Below are 26636 nucleotides of genomic sequence, written 5' to 3'. Positions count from 1 at the left end.
ATCACCATCATAGAGGTGTGTGTGTGTGTGTATGTGTGTGTGTGTATGTGTGTGTGTGTATGTGTGTGTGTGTATGTGTGTGTGTGTGTGTATGTGTGTGTGTGTGTGTGTGTGTGTGTGTGTGTTTGTGCCTCTTTCGTGCTTGCATATCGTGCTATGCGCGTTTGCGGGAATCAAATCTACAGTTTCTTTGTACCTTATGCAGGAATTATCCAACATGGCGGCAGGCCTGAACCTCCAGCCTCAGACCGTCGACGGTCGCCTGAAACTTGACCTGAGTAACCAGGGTCTGACGTCCATCCCGGAGGAGGTGTTTGATATTACTGACCTGGAGTTTCTAGATGTGTCCAGAAACAAACTAACCAGCATCCCGGAAGCAATCGGCCGTCTGCAGAAACTTTACCGTTTGGACGCTTATAGCAACATGCTGACAAGTTTGCCACAGGCGATAGGTTCATTGCAGAAATTGACACATCTGTACGTTTATCATAACAAACTTGCCAACTTGCCTCCTGGCATAGAAAAGCTACAGAAATTGATATTACTGTCCATTCATGATAATCAGCTGACGGAGGTACCCTCAGGCGTGTGCTCGCTCCCTTACCTTGAGGTGTTAAGTGTCGGTAACAATAAGCTCTCCACCTTCCCTCCTGGTGTGGAAAAGCTGCAGAAACTGAGAAAACTGTACATTAATGGTAATCAGCTGACGGAGGTACCCTCAGGGGTGTGCTCGCTCCCTAACCTTGAGGAGTTAAGTGTCTATAACAATAAGCTCTCCACCTTCCCTCCTGGTGTGGAAAAGCTGCAGAAACTGAGAGAACTGTACATTTATGGTAATCAGCTGATGGAGGTACCCTCAGGGGTGTGCTCGCTCCCTAACCTTGAGGTGTTAAGTGTCGGTAACAACCCCATAAGACGTCTCCCCGATGACGTCACACGACTTGCCAGGCTGAAGACTCTCAGTGTCAACAGCTGTCAGTTTGATGAGTTCCCCAGACAGGTGCTGCAGCTGAAGACACTGGAGAAACTGTATGCTGGACAAAGCGTCGGACAGAAGTTTGACATGGTCCCAGATGAAGTGGGAAACTTACAACACCTGTGGTTCTTGGCATTGGAAAACAACCTCCTCAGAACCCTGCCGAGCACCATGAGTCACCTGCACAACCTACGGGAGGTCCAACTCTGGAACAACAAGTTCGACACGGTACCAGAAGTCCTGTGTGAACTCCCTGCCGTGGAGAAACTGGACATAAGGAACAACAACATCACCAGGCTCCCAACCGCCCTTCACCGAGCAGACAAGCTGAAGGACTTGGATGTTTCCGGAAACCCCCTGATTTACCCTCCACAGGATGTGTGTAAACAAGGGACCGGCGCCATCATGGCCTTCCTGAAACAGGAGGCTGAGAAAGGTGAGGCATGTTTGGTTAAATCATGATACAGGAAAAATGTTGGTTACAACTACTAAAGTATATTTAAACAATTAGGGTGGAAAGAGAAAGGTTGCTGATGTTTTCTATTTTTACTCTAAATCTACATCTACACACACAAAATGAACTGTTTTTGCTACATCTGATACTTTTATTTCAAAATGTGCACGGCATTTACCCTTCATGTACGTTGTTGCTAAGAAGACTGCACTGACAGCCTTCTGCTAGTTTTTTTCTTGTTGACATTTTGAGCATGCTACCACTTATTGTTTTAGTTATATCCTTGTTATGTGTTGTAAATCGTTTGCTACAGAAGGAGCAAAACAAGCTGGACGGGAGGAGGAGGGGAAGGGCTTGGCAGCAGGAAAAGGAACTGGTGAAGTCCATGTCGCAAATGTACAAGTCGCACCTGTTAAGGGTCGGTAATTAAATTTCTATTAATGTTCTGAATAGTCGTTGAATGATAACGTATCATCTTGCCTCATAAGAGAACAACTACACGTTTGCAAACAGGTATCAAAGGCCAGCTGTAATAATCAGAACAGATCTAGATAAAACAACCAAATTAAAGATACAAGCTAGAATTATTACCATCTTGAATGTCCAAAAATGACATTTTTCTTTTTAATTTTCTTTGAATTGTGCCTCATCATCTGTTTGAATGTTAAATAATGTCGTCTGTTTTTAGGAACCGCTACACGAAGCAAAAACTTCAAAGCAAATTAAAACTTGAAAATGGCCCATTGTCAAAAACGAACGTGTCTACAAGTATTTGCTCAGTGTTGGTTCCTAGTCCAAGTTCATACACGAACTTTAGTGTCTAATATTCATGGCGAAAGGATGTAACTAAGACATAATTTTTTATACTATAAACAGCATCACGTCAACCTGACATCATGGAGCCCGCTGCAGAGACCGAACTGGAGAGGAAGTTACGGGAGAGAAGGGAGAAAAGTGCCCGGATGGAGCAACAAGTCAGCCAACAAAGGGACCAAACTGCAGAGAGAATGGACACAAGTAAAGGTGATTAGACATAATATTGATACATATCTAATGATCAATATTTTTAGATAGCTAAAATATAATGCTTAGGGCAGAGAATGTGTAAAATTGTATGGTTTATATTACTGGAAGGACTTTATAGTGTCACCTGATAAGGATGACTGAACTGAATTGAACTGAAAACATATTGCACACGCACCAACCCCTTATTCCACAGATAAAGAACTCCGTCAAGCCTTTAACCGACTGTCCCTGAAGGTAGGACAGAACCAGTGGAGACCCATCGCCCGGGAGTTAGGCTTCAGCAAACAGGAGATTAAAGACATCGAGGTACCTTCAGTATTCAAATAACTTTGACTTATTAGGGTGACATCAATAATTACTAATAATCATTTTCCAATTTCATGTTAGTCTTAGTTTAGATGCGCAGTTGGTTTTGCAGCATATAGTAGTTGTGTAATAGGTCATCAAAGCATCTAACTCTATTAAATAGCATGTATTCCACTGTGTTCTTAACGGAAGGAAATGTACATTGTAAAACATTTCTTCATTTTTTCATTTGCAGTATTTAGATAAATTGATTCTACATGACATTTCTCTTAAGTCGATCTGAAATACTGGCTAGGAATACACCTCTAAGAGGTCCATTATGATATATTTAGACCGAAAGTCCAGACGAGCCGATGTACGAGACTCTGGTGAGATGGCGAGAGCGAGCCGGTCCTGCTGCCAGCCTGGCTGGACTGGAGCGGTGTCTGAGGGACCTGGACCTGCACCAGCTGGCAGACCAGATCACCAGGACGGCTACGGTCAGATCAGTTTTTGTGCCGTCAATTATTACCAATGAGCCATAGTCTCATCTTATCTATTCAAACGTGAAAAAATTCCTACTTCTTGTTATCATCATCGGTAATATTGTAGCGATTATATTCAAAGTCTAAATAAATAACTTCCTACTTTGCTCTGATTGACAGGTTACTATCTATATGTAAGCTATGTGCTTCTGATTTTCAACGAAAATGTTTTTTCACATGGTCTTGGATGCTGAAAGCTTTTAGGGTGTAAGTCAGCGTTCCTTGTGTATATCAACGTATATGGTAAAGATTGGTTAATATTGCCAACCATAGCTGTCACCAAAGTGATACGATTTTATATTTCTAAAAGGCCGTCCCTTATTTTTCATACTGTCTTTCCTGAAACAGGATGCTGAGAAAGGTCAGTGCCGTTTCGTCGTCTTCATGACTGGGGGATAGTGTTTGGATGTACACATGATCTGACACACAAAGAAGGATTCAGATGTGGCCTGCTTCCATCAATGAAGATTCGTTACACATTATATTACCATAAGCTAATTTGCTTACCTTCTCCTTTGAACTATTACAAGTGTCGATACTAGTAATGACTTTTAAAAAAGTCTTTGTTGCAACTTTATATGTTTTACATCAATGATTGTCGCTGTTTGCAATCGTCTCATATATACATTGTGAATTTGGTGAAAGCTAAGGGTCTGATGGGCCTTGGGCTGGTAGTAGTGATGATCGTTGTTGTCCTTTTCATGACGATGGTGTACAGAAATGAGTATTTTCCCTGCAGAAACGGAAAACGTGAAAAGGAGATTGGGCCGCCTAACAGTGACAGAACCACCGCAGAAACAGGATGATGACGTCAAGAAAATACAGGCAGTACACACTTTTTCATGCGAACATTGCTTTGAGTTGTAATCTTTAGACTAGCCAAGTTGAAATACATGATGAAGTTTTATCGATGAAGGTTAGACATCCAGATGATAAGATACGCCAAATAGCACATTACTCAAGCAACTGGATATGATTTTGGAAAAGGTCAGACGTTTCAGGCAGAATCCACTACCTTTCGTCAGTGACACTAAACTTTTTAGACGATAAGAGATCTCATTGGAAAGCAGGTTTTTCTACGTATACATGTGTCATGTTGCGACGATGTTGATATTCGAACGGACAGTTGGAGTGGCTATATATGAGAGAATATACAATCCCATCCGCAACAGTCTACGTATGGAACTTTCTGGCACTTGGGATTTGTCGCTAGCGCGCTAACACACACACCCTCCCCTCGACAAAACGTTACCTCCTGTGTATGCGTGGTGTTAGACTGTACCTTTGTTTGTTAATACATTGCCATACATTTTCACTGATACAATTGTTGTGCAAAGTAAAGAGATTTGAATTGAATTCTAACTTAAAACAATAGGAGCTAATTAAAACAGTTGCATTAACATCCTCTTAACTTGTCAACATTTTGCTTCCAGCCTGAAGGTGCAATGGCGATTAAGAAGGGCGATTCTAGGACCTCGGCACTCACTGCTCGGGTTGAACCGATGGTCCGGTCGGACGTGACAAAAACCGAAGTAAGTATTAATATGTAATCTTACAATCTTCATAAGGGCTACTTGTAGTTACCTATCACTGTATTGCTCGAATTATGTCCATAGACATTACGATACCCGCTGTTCTCACTCAAAGTAGGGACTTTGATATCGAAATTTGACATAATTCAAAATTCCATATCATATGAGTCTGTAACAGACTTATTGTCTTCCTAGAAATATCGATTTGGTAAAACAGGGATAAAAATCGCCAGATGAGTTGCTTAGTTGCAATTGAAGACTCAAAAGAGGGCCGGCCAAGAGGCCAAGGAGACACTCCTTGGCAATTAACTCGCCCTGATAGACCAAATGTGAGTATTTCTAGCACGCAAGGGAGCCAATGGAGACTATTCCCAAAGGCACAGAATCTACAGAAACATAAAACCATTACAGTTAACATACCTTGTCTTTCTGCAGCCCAATGCAGTTTTCCTGTCGTACCAGTGGGAACACCATGACAATGTTAACCTGCCTTCTTTTTCTGTAGCACAATGCGGTTTTCCTGTCGTACCAGTGGGACCACCAGGACAAAGTGCTGCTGCTGCACGATCGCCTGCAGGAGCGAGGCTACAGCTGCTGGATGGACATCAAGCAGATGGGGGGAGGGGACAGTCTGTACGAGATGATGGACAAGGGCATCAGGGGGGCAAAGGTACGGATACATGCCAGGGTTAATGTCCACAGAGAATTGAGATTGTTTGTGCGTGTGAGTGATACATGTGAGTGAGTGAGTGAGTGAGTGAGTGAGTGAGAGAGAGAGGAAGTGAGAGTGAGTGTGAATGAGAGAGACAGAGTGAGTGAGTGAGTATACAGTATATACTATGCAATAGTAACGTTAATTTGGCAACCAGACGCCCATGTAGGGCACGGAAATATATTAAACAAATCAGATGATAATCTTTGCGCAGGATAAAATTTTCTCGGTAAGTTATCTGTGAACACAACGATTTACCAGAGTCATCTACACTATTCTACAGCACATGAGATTGGTATCTAACATCATCATTATGTTATTGCGTATTTCATGTCCAGGTCGTTGTTAGCTGCGTGACGCCCCCATACGCCGAGTCCAAGAACTGCCGGGACGAAGTTGCGCTTGCGCGGAACCTGAACACTCCCATCATCCCCGTGATGCTGGAGAAGACAACATGGCCGCCGCCCGGGCCCATGTCCATCCCCTTCGCGCAGCTGCTCTACATCAACATGGCCAAAGGTCAGGACGAGGACCCGTGGAAGGGGGCGCTGTTTGAGGAGTTGGTGAGGATGATAGATTCTTTTGTGAAGAGGCCGAAGGCTAAGTGATTAACCGAAACAACAATCGGCACATTTGACTAATCGCTGACGACAAGTATCCGCAGGATCACGTGCCCCTAACTCTCGCGAGTTTACGTTCTGGTGTGATTGGTCATCAGTGTTGATCAAAAAGAAGGCGGCAGTGGTCGTTGAATTCGAAATTTGAAAAGGCTGAAGGCAAAATAAGATATGAATTAAGTTGACCTACATGATTAACCGAAGCAACGTTATCATCCACTTTAATTATCAATACAATTATAGCGTGTAAACTAATATCTAGACTGACAGGCTATTTCTCGTTTGATAGGGAACTTTGCAAATAATGGCATTTTGTCACAAAAGGTGTACACATTGATGGATGTAGATAGACAGTGCAAATAGATTATGAAGGGGCTGATGTCTACATCGCAATAGCAATGCTATAATATGAATGGTCATAGGGTGTAATCTCAGACGCATGTTATAGCCTACTCCTAGCATTTGGCACATGTGTTTGTAAAATACACGTAGATCTTTGAAAAATGTACTTGATGTGCGAACTTCCGTACTGATAATGAAATGAGGGTTTATTCTGAATTGAATTTCGAGGTAGCGCTATGAGGATTGTTCTAGATCTGTAAGTTGATGTGAAAGTTTTTAATTGAGTTTGATTTGTTTGGTTTTGTGGCATCTTAAGAAGTCAACTACATAGAATTAAAAAAAAGACTTGATGTAGCTAAAAGCTGTCAAAATAATCCACTTGCCCTTCACTATATCTTATCATGAAAATCCAGCTTATACGATGTCATATATAATCATATCATTGTCATTTTAAGAACAATGTGTAAGGTGGTGGTCACCACAAAATGGCAAAACAGAGGTGTAGAATGATTCAGTTTTGATCATATCATCAACTTATGAACATAATTATTTGCTACTTGATAGGCACACTGTCGTAAGTATCTGTTATGGATGTTTTGTTCTATCTATAATTACCAACATAGGTCAGATTATAGTATTGAATTGCATATGGTTAGTATTCTGCAGTAATTGCATTCCATTCATTGACTTCTATACATTCAGTAAACGAAAAGTGAAGTTTCAGTTCATATTTGGGAATCTACATGATGTATTGAAATACATAAAACAGTTAAAAATTCTAATCGATTTTATATTACCAACGATAAACACTGAAGTGTTATATAGTTCTTAACTGAATAATTTTGGTGTTGGTTGAAAGTAATACAATAATAATATAATGTATACATAAAAGTAATTAATAATCTAATGGCACTTAAAATGATTTAGTATTTGGTAACTGTCTACATTCTTCATTCTGCTTATTTTGCATGTTAATCGTGTGACGTGGTAAATAAAATTGGGTAAAAATGACGGCTGGTGACTGTTTTATGAGTTAGAGTTTCATGACAAAGTATCATATGTAACCCTGATGTATGATGCATAATCTTTAAACAGGTACACTCTGTATCTACCCATCTATCCACCCAGTATGTAGGAGTCCTTTAAGGTGGGTCGTCATTGTTCTCCACACCATATACTATAACCAGTAAACCGCCGCAAGTCGTAACACACCAATGTTGTACAAGATAAGTTAGACCAGCTCTAATACATTGGCTCCACTCACGCAGACTTTACCAACTAGTTTACTGCTTTACGAGTATTTTATTTTCTGATGGCATGTTAGCTTTGATTGTGGGCGGCCTTCGTACTAGTATTCTATGAATTCGGCCAGCAAGAAAATTGGTACATATAAAACTAATACGCCATGAAAAACAGAAAAGCGCATTATTGGCCACAAAAAGCCCGCCCAGTATAGCCTGGTAACGAGACTAGTCAGCATAATATTGAGTTTACCAGAATCTGTTTTTCCCAAACGGTCAAAATTCATGTAGGGTCAGTAGTCTTTTACCCGGTGCGACTTATTCACTGAGATACTACTGGCTGCAGTACACGGTTGGGACCTAGCTAGGCAGGATGGGACCTAGCCAGGCAGGGTTTGTACCTAGCTGGGCAGGGTTTGTACCTAGCTACTTGACAAATATGGTATTTTTGTTCAAAGTGCCATTCATTAAAAGAAATTAAAAAGTTAACCTTTCTTGAAACGAACTTGTATTCCGTTTGTAGGAAAAATGTTGAAATGTTGCGAAATTACATGCCTCCAACAAGCATAAGTTCCTAACCTCACATACGGCCGTAAGGTCACCTCAATATTTACCTGAGTCAACACCGTACCTGGTAAACTCCGGTGTGGAGGTCACAAGGTCAGTATGGGCACAGGGTGATTATACTTAGAAGGTATTTATTGATTTTTCTGGCTGTAAAGGACGTAAAGCTGTATGCTTGACAAACTAACGGTTGAGTAATGGCTGATAAGGGGCGCAGTTGCATGGGCACGAAGGGTGAACTAATACACTACTTTACTGACTAATATGGTATTTATGTTCAAAGTGCCATTTATTAAAAGCAATAAATTTTTTTACCTTTCTTATAACTAACTAGTATTCCGTTTGTAGTACGTAATGTGTTGAAAAACATTCCTCCAGCAAGCTTGAGATATTAACCTCACATAAAGTCTTCTCAATATTTACCTGAGTCAACACCGTACCTAGTAAACACCGTTATGGAGTTCACAAGGTCACTATGGGCACATGGGCAAAACAGGTGACTCTATTTTAAGAATTTATTGAATTTTGCGGACGAAAAGCTACCCAATTAATCGTTGACAAAGGACTGACAAGAAGAACAGTTGGGAAACTATATCTTAGTACTACATGTCTTACGTCTACTTAACTTAATCTGTTCTTCTTTGTGAAGTAACTGTTAGATATCGACAAACCATTATCCAAATAGCCACGTATGTTTTCGATAGGTGCCGCTACTGCATCTAAAAAAATGATAAATGTTGTTGATTCTCCCTCACAGCAAACGTAAAGTGAACTTTTCTCTTGATCGCATCACATGCTTGTAAAGCCCACACCCTCTTGGGGTTCACAGGGTCTGTAACAACAACAGGCACCATTTGGGCCAAATTGTTGATAGCGTTATGGGGATAGCCCCTCCTGCATCACTGCACAATGGCCCAACCTTTACCTTATCACCTCACACGTTCGTTAAGTCCACACCGTACGTAGTAAACACCCTCCCGGGGGTCAGAGGTCAGCAGTAACACGTAAGCACAACAGGTGAGTTTGATATCCATCTAAATGCTTTTTTTGGATCGGTTCAGAGAAGTAATATCCATCAATCATCACTACAATGGTTGTATTTCTACTTTTGTGGTCAAACAAGGTCATATGTTTCACTCCGGCATGTGTTAAAAAGTTAAGTTGAATCATCGTGCAAAAGGCAGAAAGGCCTACCCACGCTCTAATATCTCACGTGACACGAGGGGAAATTCTACTTTTAGGGCGAGGCGCATGTGCTGAAAAAACACGTCTACGTGGAGCAAACAGTGTGTAAAGTTACTGAGCGGAGAAGAACAATTCATGAAGAAGGTTTCACCCAAATTTGCACCACCCAAGTGTTAAAGCCGTGAGTAATCGTTACCTTCTTTTGCTGCAGTTTTGAGTTACTCACTTTTCAAAAAGACCTTGCGCGATTCGATGAGAACTGATAATAAGTTTTCTGTGCGATAGCAAACTCTTCACTTTAACACAGAATAGTTAGATATTAAGGTCCCCTGCCTATCCATTGATTTATCTTAAATCAAAATGCTACATGCATGTTGGGTGTTTTTGCCAATGGGTACCATGGAAACCATCATGCCCAATCCGCAAGTTAGACGCGTAGTATTGACTTTGACTGATCTAATGACAAACAAAAGCAGATTGTCTATAAATTAAATCTGTCCTGACAAAGGAAAAAGATTAATATTAACAAAGTAAAAAAAAGGTAGGTGACTATCCAATAGTCACGTTATACGCAACGTGACTGAGTGGGCAGAGGCTAGTATTGGGGGATTCAAGTATCAGTGTTTGTAACGAACATGCCATAAGATGCGACTTATCATTGGGAATACAAATAAAAGTTTTACCGCATTCAGTCCTCAAATCCTGATGTTACGTATTATCAAAAAGCTCGTCATTATTAACTAACATCAAAGTTGAACAAGTCACGTCGAAAACCCCTATAGTGTGACGTGTTTGCCACTTTGGCAGGGTAGGGCCGTTATCTTTGTACTTTGTATCTGGTGCCACCTTCCACTGACGTTTAAAGAACAAGTATGGATACGGTATTCTCCAAGCAGAGGTTGGGTCCCGTAGGTAGTAGTGGCTGGGATTTTTGAGGGAAGCGAGCCAGTAAAAAAACAGATTGAAATACAGATTCAGACTAACTGTTCCTCACATCGTCCCAACATAATGCACAAGGAGTGAAAACTGTAGGTAATTGGGCACAATTCTTATGCTGTAGGTTTGTTTATCTTTTACTAGACACCGTGTGAGACGGTGTATCCAATGTATCCAATGCAAACATAGGAAACTCCATCTTTTAAACCAGCAAATGGTATGGTTTGAGCTTGATAGTGAGGTTCTTTTTTAGTTACTTACAGCATCCTAATCAGTAATTATTGATTACAAAATATAGGTTAATCGTGCTTTCATATCGTTATGTTCTTATCAATTGCACAGCTTCTTATTACTAAGTTGTGGATTTGAAAACGGAGAAAAATCCCGTCTAAAACCCCAAGTTGAACATGTTTACATCTTTTGGCAGCGCAGGTATGTTTGTACATTTTACCTGGTGCCACCTCCCACTGGAGTTCAAAGGTCAAGTAGGGTGATAACGTTCTCTCTATGGGTACATACTTGTGTTGTCAGTAAATGAAGATGGCGGAGTGAGCATGTCGGTTAGCCTGCGACCGAGTCTAACCTACGTAAATATGTTAAGTTCTTAAATAGCATAAAACATTACCCGTAAGACTTAGATCAGATTTTCAAAGTTTGGATTCTTCTGGTGTTATGATGATGACAAGTAAACGTTGGACAGTAAAACAATAGGGTAGATCGTCATTACTGAACTGTAAAATTCGCAAAAGAAAGGGAGAAATTCCTGTCTAAAACCCCAACTTAGATCGGTTAAAATGTATCGGCAGCGCAGGTATGTTTGTACATTGTACCTGGCGCCACCTCCCACTGGAGTTCAAAGGTCACGTAGGGGAATAACGTCAATGTTGCAATGTTAACAATCCCATTGTAACATTGTTATGTCGCAACAGGCCAGCACTAGTCTGTAAACCGCGACTTGATTGCCAGCATTTTATATACATGTATGCGGTCTATTTGACAACGCTACTATTAGACAAAGGACCTTGTTGGCGTTGTCAAGCCTGACTGGACATGCTTTAGTTGAAAACTTTTCAATTCTACTCAAGTGTGTGAACAGCAAACACTGCATTTAATTGGAACGCTATGTGGATTTGAAACAAATAACATAATAAATTTCACCGAATAACATAATGTTTACCACTTCAGTACAGAAGTAAATCTGTAATGTACTATTTCTATAAAAATGTGTTGTCGTGTAGTTTGGAGATCACGGCGTTGCCAATAGATCTTTACCCGTCATTCAAAAAACTAAATAATGTTTACACACACACACACACACACACACACACCAACACACACACACACACACACACACATATACACACACACACAACCCGAACGAAGTCAGGTACCCATTTTTACACCAAGGTGGAATGAAAAAAACTATTCAGAAACTCGTGGAAAGTACAAAAGCTCAAGGGCACAAGATTGGTAGCATGACATGATTTGAACCCAGGCCTTCTGGGTTCTGGACTAAACACACTGCAGTTATGCCCCACAACCCCAGGCTTTATTCATGGCCTATTGTTACCCGGGCCTCACAGGTAACACGAACTGTGACATTAATACCTATCTGCCATGACAGTCAGACCAAAACAACACACCTATTTTCTCTACATTCTTTACCCGGAAATCGTTTCACCTGCGTCACTTTTTCGTTCATATTTGAAAATGCGGTAATTTTGCCTTTCTGTTCGTACTAAATATAGAACGGGTAGCCATGTGTACAGAAAGTTACAAAAATGATCCTATTACAAACATCATTTGTGCCTGCTGGGGCTGATGACCTTGGGGTCACCTAGCATAACCCTGTCTTTTATGTAGGTATTTTGGATAAACAACCCACCTACTGAACGGCGGCGCTTTGTAACAGGTAGCTGCTTAAGTAAGGACGAACACAACCTAGACTAAGGACGAGCGCGACCAAGAGTATACAGGTATGTCACGTTGCTTTCTGAACAGTATAGCAAACAATTATGTATTTATCTAGCGCAGATGACAGTTTTTAAACCAACTAGTTGATATACACGGTCCTGCTCTCTCTACATTAACCATATTCAGAGTAGAATTTCAGGCATCCCAAGACGGCGGTAAGGGGGTAGTTTTTTAGGCAACGTAACAAATTATAATACTTGATGATAATCTCACCATCGCAGCACGATTGAACGCCAGACAACCGATTTTGAGAACTACGGCTATTAGGCTCCTTATCGCATTACGTAACTGTACCATAGCCATTCAAACAGGGTACAGCAATAATCATAACAATATAGGCAGTTCCTGGCTAGTCCTGTTGTATTCTGCCATGACTTTGAGAGCTCAGCTCAACCCATAACTACATTAAGCTGTATACCGACACAACTTTAACAAAAGGTACAAAGGTACATTATGTTTATTTTTTAAGAAAACGTTGAACTTGTCAAAGCTTTTCGAAGAGACACGGCGACTCCTCAGTTTCACCCAGCTTGTGAATAGAATGATATATCGCAAAAAACACTGCTTGCTAAGGACATCTACATGGATACGAAACACACTGAGCTGCTCCGAATCGTAATAAACCTTGTACCAGCATTCACGTAGGAACCAGAGTAACTGTAATTATGAAGATGTAACACCGTCACGTCCCGTGATTTGGGGGCCTTGCTCCAGAAAAGACATGCCTGTTTCCCTGCGCGTGTGTAATTACTGCTTCTACAACATTCCACTTGACAAACACCGCTGTTTAATGAACACAAAGTAGATCAAAACATCTTCGGTGTTGCAATGTTTACAGAACAATCACAGTGTAACATTGCACCTGGCCGTGGAGGGGAGTTTTGCCCCGTAGCGACGGGGCAGAAAATGCCTTCCAAACCAAACTACATTTCTAGGCAAACTCCCTTTCCCGGTATTAGAGAAGTTATTAAGTCAACATTGAAAATCAGCGCCCATAAAAAGCCATCCCAGCTAACGAGAGTCTGCGAAGGAGGCTAACTTCCACCGCCGTATGTCGACAGGTCAGTCAAACTCGGTAAACTGAGTGGCGGAACCCCATTGTATTGCAGTCTAGAGTCAACAACATGACATGACATACATAAATGGTTTATGGGCGTCACCATGCATGAGTGGTCTGGTTAAGATTTTCAGTTGTAAGCAGTGTGTGCTTGACGCACACGGCTGTTGATAAAAAAACACAGTATACCTGACAACTGTATGTCAGTGAAAACTAAGCGGGGTTAAAACATATCAATTAGTACTATGAGTTTTGACTGGTATTTCTAGTACTATATTGACACTATAATCACTGTAAATTTGTACCGTTGCATCTCAACATGTAGCGTTATTTAGTTGTCGTGTAGTTTGGAGCTATCAGCCATACAAATAAATGGACGACGTGTGCTTTATTTGTGGGCGGTGCCACACATGACCTGTCTGGGTCAAAAGTAGATAAACACGCTTTTCAAATTCATCCACGTGTCTGTTTGCAGTCTTAATTCTTTGTCATACCTGGCGAAAGACACTGACAAACAATGGCAGCTATACGGGGAGTAAGAAATACCTTTAAATGCATTTTGCAACTGCAATATCAGCGATACTATGTGTCTACCTGAACAATCTCAGGGTAACCTTGCACCGCCGTGTCTGTGTAGGCCTGCCTAAGTCTGTAAACTGAGTAACTTCATTGTATTGCAGTCTAGAGTTAACAACACGTGGACAATGTATGCTTTGTGTACATTGCCAAGCATGGCCGCACCCGTTCAGATTCGCCTGTGAAACACTACTTAAGCTTGTTTGTCTGCCTAAACACCTCAAACGATCTCAAACAACCTCAAACCTCAAGAGTCTCTAATATGTAGTGTACAGTAACAACATTGTGTTGCGTTCTGGGTACATTTTTATGCATTTATGAATTAATTAAAAAAACTAGAGTTCGGCGACCTCATACCTTCATGAAATATTTAGAGCTTTTGTAAATTTTATGCAAATGACATGCATATTTTCATGATTTATACATAGTGATGTTTACCATTGACTTAAATTCCCATCATTAATCATTAATCGGTTTTGCAATTTTCGCATATATTATATATGCGAATCAGTTCCTCATTAGCATACTTGGTATCTGCTTATGTTCCATCTAGTATGATTTACATGTGTTACATTTCTTGAAGTCCTAAAATGATGTAAATCTGTCATTCCTTTCTGCAGTTGTCCTCTTTGGAATGTCTTGACAAAAATGCCCCAGCAGTTCCAAAAAATAAATGTTAGGGGGCTGTAACTTGTCCCACTTTGTCATGACGCTAAAAGCTATCTACCACTAAAATGTCAAGACCATATCATGTCAGGGACAAGAAACACATTGAAAATACTGCTATGATAGATTATTCTCATTGATTATGCAAATGTACTCCTATTTTGTATAATTAGTAATTCATTTTGTACAAAATTGTCTAAGGTACCTACACACTAAAAATCATGAAAATACGTTGTGCCCTTCTTGAGTTTTTGACAAAAATGCCCATGCTATCCAAAAACTAGTTGCTAGGGGGCAAATCTTATGTCTCTTATTTCTGAGCTCAAGAGCTATCTAATACTCAAAATTCATGACCAAAGCTTGTTCAGAGCACGAGATAGCAAAACCGGAAGTTGCGCTGAGGTACCAAGGGAAGCCGCTAGGTTGCTCAAAATCTAATCATTTTCATCACACCCCACCAACAAACCAGCCGAGCGGAGAACGGGCGGAGTACTAGGCGGGGACAGGAAACTTGATCGATCACCAAGAGCGGCGGCAATTGTAGGGCCGGCCGCTAGGGGCTACTGGTGCCACATCCCACTGACGTTTAAAGAGCAAGTATGGATACGATATTCTCCAAGCAGACGTTGAATCGCGGAGGTAGTAGTGGCTGGAATTTTTAAGGGGAGCGAGTCGGTATTCCCGTGACCCAACCTCTGCTTGGAGAATATGGGTAAAGTCCTCCAGCAAGCTGCAAAAGTTTTATTGTAAGTTATTGGAGGTTACGTTGAGAGCATTTCGGTTGACCTCAAGTCTACACAATCTTACAGATAGGTACTTTCGAGAATACTTCCCTGAGGTTCCGTGAAGTGTCGATACTGTACATGCACTTCTCGTGTTTAGAATAATAAATAAACGTTACATAATCCTCTTAAACATAATCACCTCGAACGATCGTTTCCTCGCCGTACTGCCCCCCCCCCCCCGGGTTTACAAGCTCTGTAAGTACAGGAGGTACGACGGATTAGAACAGCTTTTTTACCCACAATAAAGTCCACAATGTACCTGGTAAACACTCTTCAGTGGCTGTAAGAATAAGAGGCACGACAGGTGAGAGACAGTTTGTGTTGTTGGAATACAATAGAGAAATGAGAATAGAAGCTACCTGTATGTGATTGACAAAGACAAATTACGAATAACTTTTCGCAACATCTTTTTCGCAATGCGTTACTCGAGTAGTAAAACTTGTAAGTATTCCAAACGTTCTTATGTTGTGAGTTAGATGTATTGACATAATTAATAGACACTTTGTGACCCATTTAACCTTTCTATCCAATGCAAACACAGCGAACTTAATATTTTTAATCATCAAATGATATGATCATATAGACTTATAGTAGGGCCCTGATCAGCTACAACCCCATACTTTGCTTCTGAACAATTGGAATAACAAAGAAGAAGAATGAGCCTAATTTTAGCTTTTTTGAAATTAGAATTCCATCAGGAAATTTTTTCCGAACTTTCATTAGCTATGCTCTAACATATTTTAACATTTGTCACATTTGTCATATCAAACGGATTAGATCATCGATGCCAGTGCAAAATATATTACTTTGTTTGGTATTCCGATGCAATGAACGGACGATTATTTAACCAAATACAAAAGTCCCGCGGTTGCTCCATAGTCATGGTGTGTGCCACGTGCCTGCGGATCTCGAGGCTAGTGTTGGGGTCACTACTGTATCTGTGTTAGGATCACATCTCAGTCATCTAATCACTAATGATTTAAACTATAGCTTGACGGCATTGAGCCTTCATATCGTTATTATTGAACCAACTAGCAGAACCCATAGTCACGGTGTGTGCAACGTGCCTGAAGTGTGTGCGGATCTCGAGGCTAGTGTTGGGGTCATAACTGTATCATTGTTAGGATCACATCTCACTCATCTAATCACTAATTATCGATAATTACAAACTATAGATTAATCATTCTGAGCCTTCATATCGTTATGCTCTTATCAATTGCGTAGCTTCTTATTACTAAGTTGTGGATTTGAAAAACGAGAAAATTCGCGTCTAAAACCCCAAGTTGACCATGGATGTTTGTATTATTTGGCAGCGCGGGTACATTGTACCTGGTGCCACCTCCCACTGGAGTTCAAAGGTCAAGTAGAGGAATAACGTTCTACGGCTACATACTTGTGTTGTCAGTAAATGAAGATGGCGGAGTGAGCATGTCGGTTAGCCTGCGACAGAGTCTAGCCTACGTAAATATGTTTAGTTCTCAAATCGCATAAAACAGGTGTGGAGCCATTACCCATAAGGCTTAGCTGATTCAAAGTTGGGATTCTTCTTGTGTTATGACGATGACAAGCACACATTGGGCAGTAAAACAGCAGAGCAGATCGTCATTGCTAACCTGTGAAATTTGCAAAAAAGTGAGTATTCTCATAAAACCCCAAATTGGATCGGTTGAAATGTATTGGCAGCGCAGGTATGTTTGTACACTGTACCTGGCGCCAACTCCCACTGGAGTTCAAAGTTCAAGTAGGGGAATAATGTTCTATGGCTACATATTTGTATTGTCAGTAAATAAAGATGGCGGAGGGAGCATGCCGGGTAGCCTGCGACAGAGTCCAACCAACGTAAATATGTTTAGTTCTTAAATCGCATAAAACAGATGTCGAGCCATTACCCATAATGCTTAGCTGATGTTCAAAGTTTGAATACTTCTGGTGTTATGATGATGACAAGCACACATTGGGCAGTAAAACAACAGGGTAGATCGTCATTACTGACCTGTGAAATTTGCAAAAAAGTGAGAAATTCTCAGTATAAAACTCCAAATTTGATCGGTTGAAATATATTGGCAGCGCAGGTATGTTTGTTCATTGTACCTGGTGCCACCTCCCACTGGAGTTCAAAGGTCAAGTAGGGGAATAACGTTCGACGGCTACATAATTGTTTTGTCAGTAAATAAAGTTTACAAAGTGAGCATGTCGGCTGGCATGAGGCCGAGTCCGCCTCCCAGGGGCGTTTAAAGGCCACGTATTCATAAAGAGAACGGCGTTATCTTTGTGCCAGCATAATCAAGTTGTCATAACGTGAAGAGTGCGATATGACAAAGCGGACCAACTATTGTAGACTTATAACAGCAACATGAACCAGTCAGTCCCACGTTTGCTGTCATACAGAGCATTATTCACTAAGCAGTCAAGTTACGTGTATATGCCTATAGTTTTTCCATCGTGACTGTGAACAGAGGCTAGTATTGAGGGATTCTACTCTACAGTAACTAATATCCAATACGATTCATCTCATCACCACCACAGGTTTGTGTGTGCGTGTGTGTTTGTGTGAGTACTTTTGCATATATATATATATATATATATATATATATATATATATATATATATATATATATATACATATGTTTATGTTTGTGTGTATGTGTGTGTGTGTGTGTGTCTTTGGTGCTTGCATATCAGCCATATGCGCGTTTGGGGGAGTTATATAGCTACAGTTTCTTTGTACGTTATACAGGAAAAATCCATCATGGCGGCAGGCCTGAACCTCCAGCCTCAGACCGTCAACGGTCACCTTAAACTTGACCTGAGTAACCGGGGTCTGACGTCCATCCCGGAGGAGGTGTTTGCTATCACTGACCTGGATTATCTAGCTGTGTCCAACAATAAACTAACCAGCATTCCGGAGGCAATCGGCCGTCTGCAGAAACTTTCCCGTTTGGACGCTGACGGCAACATGCTGACAAGTTTGCCACAGGCGATCGGTTCCTTGCAGAAAATGACGGACCTGTACATTAATGATAATCAGCTGACGGAGGTACCCCCAGGTGTGTGCTCGCTCCCTAACCTTGAGGTGTTAGGTGTCGGTAACAATAAGCTCTCCACCTTCCCTCCTGGTGTGGAAAAGCTGCAGAAACTGAGAGAACTGTACATTAATGATAATCAGCTGACGGAGGTACCCCCAGGTGTGTGGTCGCTCCCTAACCTTGAGGTGTTAGGTGTCGGTAACAATAAGCTCTCCACCTTCCCTCCTGGTGTGGAAAAGCTGCAGAAAGTGAGAGAACTGTACATTTATGGTAATCAGCTGACGGAGGTACCCTCAGGCGTGTGCTCACTCCCTAACCTTGAGGTGTTAAGTGTCTTTAACAATAATCTCTCCACCTTCCCTCTTGGTGTGGAAAAGCTGCAGAAAGTGAGAAAACTGTACATTTATGGTAATCAGCTGACGGAGGTACCCTCAGGCGTATGCTTGCTCCCTAACCTTGAGGTGTTAAGTGTTGGTATGAACCCCATCAGACGTCTACCCAATGACGTCACACGACTCGCCAGGCTGAAGACTCTCAGTGTCCCCGGCTGTCAGTTTGATGAGTTCCCCAGACAGGTGCTGCACCTGAAGACACTGGAGGAACTGTACGCTGGACAAAATGGCGGGCGCAAGTTTGACATGGTCCCAGATGAGGTGGGAAACTTACAACACCTGCGGCTCTTGTCATTGGAAAATAACTTCCTCAGAACCCTGCCGAGCACCATGAGTCACCTGCACAACCTAAGGGTGGTCCAACTCCCGAACAACAAGTTCGACACGTTCCCAGAAGTCCTGTGTGAGCTACCTGCCATGGCGAAACTGGACATAAGGAACAACAACATCACCAGGCTCCTAACCGCCCTTCACCGAGCAGACAAGCTGAGGGACTTGGATGTGTCAGGAAACCCCCTGACATACCCTCCACAGGATGTGTGTAAACAAGGGACCGGCGCCATCATGGCCTTCCTGAAACAGGAGGCACGGAAAGGTGAGTTATGAATAACATTCAAAGAAGAGAATGGCTACCGATGTTGTTGTTTTTTTGCGCTATATCAGCATACACAATAAATAGCACTGCTATACCTGATACTTAAATTTTCTAAACGTCCGCCACATATAAGCGTTGTTGCTACGCACGCGCAGACCGTACTAGCAGCCATTTTCTGAAATTTCGGTATGTTGTTAGTTTTTTCTAGGTTTCAATTTCACACACTTGAACGCCTTACAACTTTGTTATATGTTGTTGGTTCATCAATTTGAACGGATTTGAACTTTAATAATTTCTTTGCTGAATGCTTAAATATTCAGATTTAAATTCCCATTGCAAATAAGAATACATGTGTTCGTCATGAGTATTGCCTTACATTATATTATACTGTATCATATCATACCATATCGTATCATATCATATCATATCATATCATATATACAATCACTGAAATAAACATGTGTTCTTTAATTAAGATGAGAGAATTCTCCGTGCTTTCAACCGTCTGTCCGTGAGGGCGAGCCAAACCCAGTGGAAACCTCTCGCCCGGAGCCTTGGGCTCAGCAACAGGGCGATGGACGCCATTAAGGTGAGATTATTTTTGTTTATGTAACTTTACAGATCAGAATCAATGCTTGAGTCATAATGGCGATACAACAAATGTGTCTTTGAGGAAATCGTGACATTTATCTTCTTCAAGTATTTTCTTCTCCCTCAAATTCAATGATATAGGATCTCAATACAATAAAAGAATTGGACTGGATTCAGTTTATTTACATACGTTAGTTAGCGACACGTTGGCTTGTCAGGCTTCTGCTCCAGACACAACTTATGGCCAGGTGTATCAGTATTGGGTTTTGACTGGAATAAAGTCATTATCATATGATAATCCGCAATAATTTGTTTCATCAGGCTTCCGCCCCAGACGACGTCCCTGACCAGGTGTACCAGACCCTGGTACAGTGGAGAGAGAAGGAAGGTGAGGCGGCCACACTTTCCGCCCTGGAGCAGCACCTCAGAGACCTGGACTTTCACCAGCTGGCGGACCAGCTTTTACCGACACACAGGGTGGGGTGGTGTTTATAATTGAATTTTGACTTAGACTAGTGCCGTTTCAGTAATTGTTAAGCTGTTTTGACATCATGATTGTCTTGGATACAAATACTTTATGGGACGCTGTAAACTTTGATGTCTTTACTTGTGGGGAAAATATCAAAATGACCACTATGAAGACAATAATTTACGTTAATATAGCCACAATGTGTTAACCAAGAAAAGGAATATGTGAATTTTATTAAGTTGTCAAGTAAAACACCACTTTTCCTCAGACCCCAGACCGTAGAGGCCAAGAAACTGGAGCCGTCGGTTCAGTTGGTGGCCAAGAGAAAGATGGGCCGCAGAACAGGTATGAGAATATTCAAAGTCTGTTTGATATATAAGGCAAGTCAAGGACAATTTGACAACAAAAGCCACTCCTTCTAGCTAATGTGAAGTAGAATATTCCTGCAAATCTAGATCATTTTTGATGATATATTTTCCAGCGCGAGGAAATACCCCAGCGTGACGGTTGACCAGAAGTTTCCCATCATCCTTTTTGAACGACTGGAGGAACAGTCCATTCTCGGACGTGGGGGGTTCGCTTACGTAATGAAAGCCCGACATCTGGACTGGAAGCAGGACGTGGCTGTCAAGTATCTGCTGACGCGTCAGATAGAAGGAAGGTCAGGGTCTGATGTCTTTTATTTACGCTTACTAGTATCACGATAGCTCGAACGCTATACAACCTGCAAACATGATTGTTTAGTGGCTATCAAAATAAATGACCTACACTTAAAGAACAAATGCAAAACATATTTCTGTTATGTTCTTTATACCTCAAGTGAGCAAGACGTGCTGTACTCCGAGGCGAGGAAACTGAACCTGGGAAGCCGATCAGACCACGTCATCAGTCTGCTGGGGGTGTGTCTGGACCCAAACTTCGCCATCGTAATGCCCTACATGGAGAACGGCTCTCTGGCCGGGCTGCTGTGGGATGTGGACGTGCCCTGGGCCCTGAGGTGGAGAATGGCGCACGAGATCTCCCTGGGAATGACTTTCCTGCACTGCCAGAACCCACAGATTCTCCACTGTGATCTGAAGGCAGAGAACGTGCTACTGGATGGGGACTTCCATGTGAAGGTAACAATTTTAATTGTAAGGGACAAATGTCCACCTGGTCACTTGAATAGCGAATTGAAGGTTTTACATTTAGGCACAGATGATGGAAAACTTAAGTGAATTTTCCATTTCAGATTTCAGACTTTGGGCTGTCGAAGTGGAAGCTGAAATCTCGCGTTGTCACCCAAACCAGCCCGGAAGGAAGCACAATCACGCATGCGCCACCGGAGTACTTCTTGGATATCAACCTCGTCCCAACACCTCTGTTCGATGTCTACAGGTACTAGGGAAATTCTTTATCATACACTTAATTAACAAAATGAAACATGAATATTTTTTCCCGTTAGACATTCCTAAAGTACTGTATTTTGTTTTTCAGTTTTGGTGTGCTGCTTTGGGAGATCATTACGAGAGCAGAGCCATATGGAAGTGAGTTCACGATATGCCATTTTGTCTGATATTTGCTTGGTCTAAATTTATGTCAAGGCATTCCAATCTTCTAGTAAATTCTAAATAGACTTTGAATATCTTCAAGTTTATGATTCTCAAATGCAATATTTCAAATTTGCGCAAGTGAAAAACTTACCAAGCATTTGCCAATTGTTCTATCATCATATCTGCAGATGCTATGAACTCTGCCCTCATCAGACTTGCGGTGACGTCAGGACAGCGACCTGACATGACCCTGGTCCCTACAGACCTGCCTGACGTGGCCACAGTGAGTCAGCTGATGCAGACATGCTGGAGCCAGACCCCGGAGGACAGGCCCACATTCCAGGGTAATCCATACTTCATGCAATCTTCTGCACTCACACTAGCTATGATATATGCCGCGTGAATCTGGGAATGGTTGATTGGGCGATACACAGCGCCGGTAAAGATTCCCTGCATGTATCTGTCGCTAGTGTTATTTAAGCTATTACGAGGTTATGTCCCAAGGTAAGTCAAATATGTACGTCTGGAAATGGTTGCCCATAAAGGTCTGATAATCGTTGAAACAATCATTATCAAATGACAAAAGCAATCATTACCTGGCATTTATTGTTAGTGGTAAATCCCGCTTTTCGTTTTGCAGTGTAAATATTTCATGCCTTTGATCTCCAGAGTGTGCAGACCATCTCATTACCGTGACCAGCAGGTCCAGTAAAGAGGACATTCTACAGGCAATCATCGATGTGATGAAGGTAACAACAAAACATTTTTATTTGCTGATCGCCCTGTTATCCAGCAAAGATAAGTAGCCTCTTGACGTCCACCATATTCAATTAATCTTCAGCTCGCTCCTACCGATCACTTGCCTGCTGAATATCTGGCTATGGAAGAAATCACAGGAGCGATGCGAAGCTAGGAAAGGGTAGCCTTGGTACCATCCGGAAAGTAGCTAGCTCTGACATTTCCTACACACTATATACAGTCGCTTCTGGCTCGGACATTTATTATGCACTATATACAGTCGCTTCTCTGCAGAAGCGAATATAGGAGCGAACTATTACCCGGATGGTACCCAAGCTTCGAAAATGGTGGATGCCAGCCCAATTTTGAAATTCTACCAAAAAATTCATCTCAACAATTTCTATGGCCCGGTGTTCACACACACGAATCAACCACCATACCATCCACAGAGTTACATATAGCCAAGGTTACATATAGCCAAGGTTGGTAGTACGTTTACGTCAGGAGCAGTTTGACAAAACACTTCATATTACTGGCGACTTACCCCCAACCCATGGGAGCCAATCCGTTCAAGACCTCCGATTCACAGCTGAGTGTTTCGAATTTTTTTCAAAATTCGGCTGGCGCATCCGCATATCAGCATAGTGAGAAGTACACTGATATCAGCCGCCCGCGTCGAACACCAGCCGACCTACATAGTACCAGAAACGCTCGCACCATGGTTGGGGGACGGTAGGACGGCCATTCTCGGTTGTGTGTATCCGGGCTAATAAAGATTCACTTGCTGTTATGTGTCCTAACGAACATGTCAGACTGTCGCCAATGGCCAGATCCAAGCCGACAAAACATTAGTCTGCCCAGCCCTCATCTAATCCTACAAGGGAAGCAAACAGAAGAGTGAACTGAAGCTAGAACAGGCTGGATACCAGGCACCCGATTGGTTAAATATATACAATCTGTCCATTTAAACTGCATGTAACTCTGTCACACAATGTCATTCTATATGGAAATGTTACGTTGAATTCTATCGTGCTGATGACATGTTTGTTGCTCTTGTTCACAGGCTCGCAAGAACTGATTCAAAACCTTGACGTATGGATTGGAGACGGTTAACAGCACCAGATTTGTCAAGTTTTCGTGTAGATTAAGGAACAAGCAGGAGAAATCTACAGAGAACAATGCTGATACAGCCACGCAGAGTAGTTCAAAGGACACAGGAAGTTTTTTTTTTAATTCATCAAGATCCAGGACAGGCCAAAAGGCAACACTGGTTTAAAGTTTAAAAGTCTTTAACAAAATGAACATTGCTGCACCAGTTCAGGGTCTGAAATTTCTGCAATCAGGTAATAAAATGAAATTTGATTATTATGCTTAAATGGTTGAAGATGTAATAGTTTTGCTAAGCAAAAATGGTTAATGCAACAGAGGTTTCATCTTTTTTTTTACAATCATTGTTTTTATGGGGCTGGTGTAGTAATAAGACTAGATCGCAATAATGGTATATGGTAAATGTGCTTTTATCTGCTAGATTCCTGATAGACAAAAGGCAAGACTGGTGCAAACTCTTAAGGTGATTTTCTAGTCACAACTAACAAGAAACGTTTTAAGAAACAAATTGGGATCACTTATATCATATGCCACCTTGACTACATAAAATCGTAACAGTTATTAACTTTTGTACAGGTAACATGTTAAGTCTTCGCTACTTGATACACGTCTAATATTGCTTACAGTAATGTGCTTTTGAGAAATATCTACACATATCTTGCTTCTCAATCTTGTGATGCAGTGAAATAAAATTGGGTAAAAACGGTATGTATGACCAAGTATGTAACCCCTTACTGTGAGGCCCGATGCTAAAACTGAAACAGGTGAACTTTGCCGGTATGTTATAACCAGTAAACCGCCTGAAGACGTGACACAGCAGTTTTCTACACAATTTGTGAGACCAGCTCTGGTAGTGATAGGTCTGTTCTACCCACCCCCTTACATCTACTGCTTTACGAGAAGGTTAGAAACCAGCCTTCTTATCAGGCTGTCAGTCTTTCAGTTTTATATTATGATGTTCCTGGTATAGCCAAGGTGCTGTCTTTCGTGAACAAAAAAGAAGCTGCAAGAAAGCGTGTGTCCATTGAATGAACTATCGTGTTTGTATTCAGGTTATCTATGTATCTTTCGTATCTTATTATGATGGTTTTTCTGTTACGTCGACCTTTCCGTTTAGTGATGTTCATATGCATTACATGGCATTGTATAGACCGAGGAATAATACCTGTAATGTCAGGCTACTTGTAATTAATGTTCAGAGCTGTTCACATAAGACTGAAATACTCCAGTCGGACACAGCGTACCTGGCGTAAAGTCATCGAAAACAACAACAACAGCCGATAAATACATGGGTCAGTTCGGAGAACTCAACAGTGAGCCGATAAGTACATGGGTCAGTAAGGAGTACTCAACAGTGAGCCGATAAGTACATGGGTCAGTAAGGAGTACTCAACAGTGAGCCGATAAGTACATGGGTCAGTAAGGAGTACTCAACAGTGAGCCGATAAGTACATGGGTCAGTAAGGAGTACTCAACAGTGAGCCGTTAAGTACATGGGTCAGTTCGGAGAACTCAACAGTGAGCCGATATGTACATGGGTCAGTAAGGAGAACTCAACAGTGAGCCGATAAGTACATGGGTCAGTAAGGAGAACTCAACAGTGAGCCGATAAGTACATGGGTCAGTAAGGAGAACTCAACAGTGAGCCGATAAGTACATGGGTCAGTAAGGAGAACTCAACAGTGAGCCGATAAGTACATGGGTCAGTAAGGAGAACTCAACAGTGAGCCGATAAGTACATGGGTCAGTAAGGAGAACTCAACAGTGAGCCGATAAGTACATGGGTCAGTAAGGAGAACTCAACAGTGAGCCGATATGTACATGGGTCAGTAAGGAGAACTCAACAGTGAGCCGATAAGTACATGGGTCAGTAAGGAGTACTCAACAGTGAGCTGATAAGTACATGGGTCAGTAAGGAGAACTGAACCGTGAGTTGACCTCTGCCCGCAACCTGTTGTGTGCTCGGCAGTTCGTCACCCTAACGGGAATCGTCGGTACTGCAGGGTTGGTGAGCGAGAACTGCCATCAAAATTACAACAGGAACTATTTACTTCCGAGATGAGGATTGTTATATCTCATTGTACGACACACAGAGCTCTTATCTATACCTCTGCACAAGCAAAATTATTTGCTTCACATGACCTATCTTAATTTCTCATCAAAGATTCTCCTACGTTATAAACTTCGCACGATACACAAAGCTATTTTCGGCACAAGCACCCCTCCCCCGAGACATGGAATGCGCCGCCTATTTAAGACATTAACCACACGTACGGCCGTAAGGTATTCTCAATATTTACCCGAGTCAACACTGGACCTGGTAAACATTATTGTGGAGTTCACAAGGTGGGTACGGACACATGGTGACTACACTTAAAAGGCATTTATTAATTTTTTTGCGGCTGTAAAGGACGTAAAGCTATATGGATGACAAACAAACCGTTGACAAATGGCTGATAAGAAGCGCAGATTGTATGGGCTCGAAGGGTGAACTAATCGACTACTTAACTATCTAATAGGGTATTTTTGTTCATAGTGTCATTCATTAAAAGCACTAAAAAAAGTTAACATTTCTTAGAACTAAATAGTATTCCGTTTGTAGCCAAAAATGTTGCAATGTTGCGAAATTACATGCATCCAACAAGCATAAGTTGCTAACATCACGTACGGCCGTACGGTCACCTCAATATTTACCTGAGTCATTATCGAACCT

General features: G+C 41.7%; 3 protein-coding genes across 3 annotated transcripts in view; all 3 read left to right on the top strand.

The window, feature by feature from the left end:
• The first annotated feature begins 211 nt into the window (after window positions 1-211).
• LOC118408552 (leucine-rich repeat and death domain-containing protein 1-like) overlaps window positions 212-26636 on the top strand; it is a 40416-nt gene continuing 13991 nt past the window's right edge. The window contains exons 1-6 of the mRNA XM_035809361.1: window positions 212-1412; window positions 19963-20075; window positions 20399-20554; window positions 20815-20891; window positions 21028-21207; window positions 21367-21445. Coding sequence (XP_035665254.1) covers window positions 218-1412; window positions 19963-20075; window positions 20399-20554; window positions 20815-20891; window positions 21028-21207; window positions 21367-21445 — 1800 coding nt within the window. The 5' untranslated portion in view covers window positions 212-217. The remainder of the gene's footprint in view (window positions 1413-19962; window positions 20076-20398; window positions 20555-20814; window positions 20892-21027; window positions 21208-21366; window positions 21446-26636) is intronic.
• Window positions 4004-6532, top strand: LOC118408573. The gene is made up of 4 exons (XM_035809382.1): window positions 4004-4114; window positions 4720-4818; window positions 5324-5488; window positions 5869-6532. Exons 1-4 carry the CDS (start codon window positions 4007-4009, stop codon window positions 6136-6138), a joined length of 642 nt encoding a protein of 213 aa, XP_035665275.1. The 5' UTR covers window positions 4004-4006; the 3' UTR covers window positions 6139-6532.
• Window positions 21456-24852, top strand: LOC118408574 (receptor-interacting serine/threonine-protein kinase 2-like). Its single transcript, XM_035809383.1, has 6 exons — window positions 21456-21664; window positions 21778-21923; window positions 22023-22072; window positions 22267-22422; window positions 22748-22827; window positions 23880-24852. Exons 1-6 carry the CDS (start codon window positions 21476-21478, stop codon window positions 23892-23894), a joined length of 636 nt encoding a protein of 211 aa, XP_035665276.1. The 5' UTR covers window positions 21456-21475; the 3' UTR covers window positions 23895-24852.

This window comes from Branchiostoma floridae, unplaced genomic scaffold, assembly GCF_000003815.2.
Source record: "Branchiostoma floridae strain S238N-H82 unplaced genomic scaffold, Bfl_VNyyK Sc7u5tJ_193, whole genome shotgun sequence".
Taxonomy (NCBI): domain Eukaryota; kingdom Metazoa; phylum Chordata; class Leptocardii; order Amphioxiformes; family Branchiostomatidae; genus Branchiostoma; species Branchiostoma floridae.
This window is presented reverse-complemented; position numbering and strand designations above follow the sequence as displayed.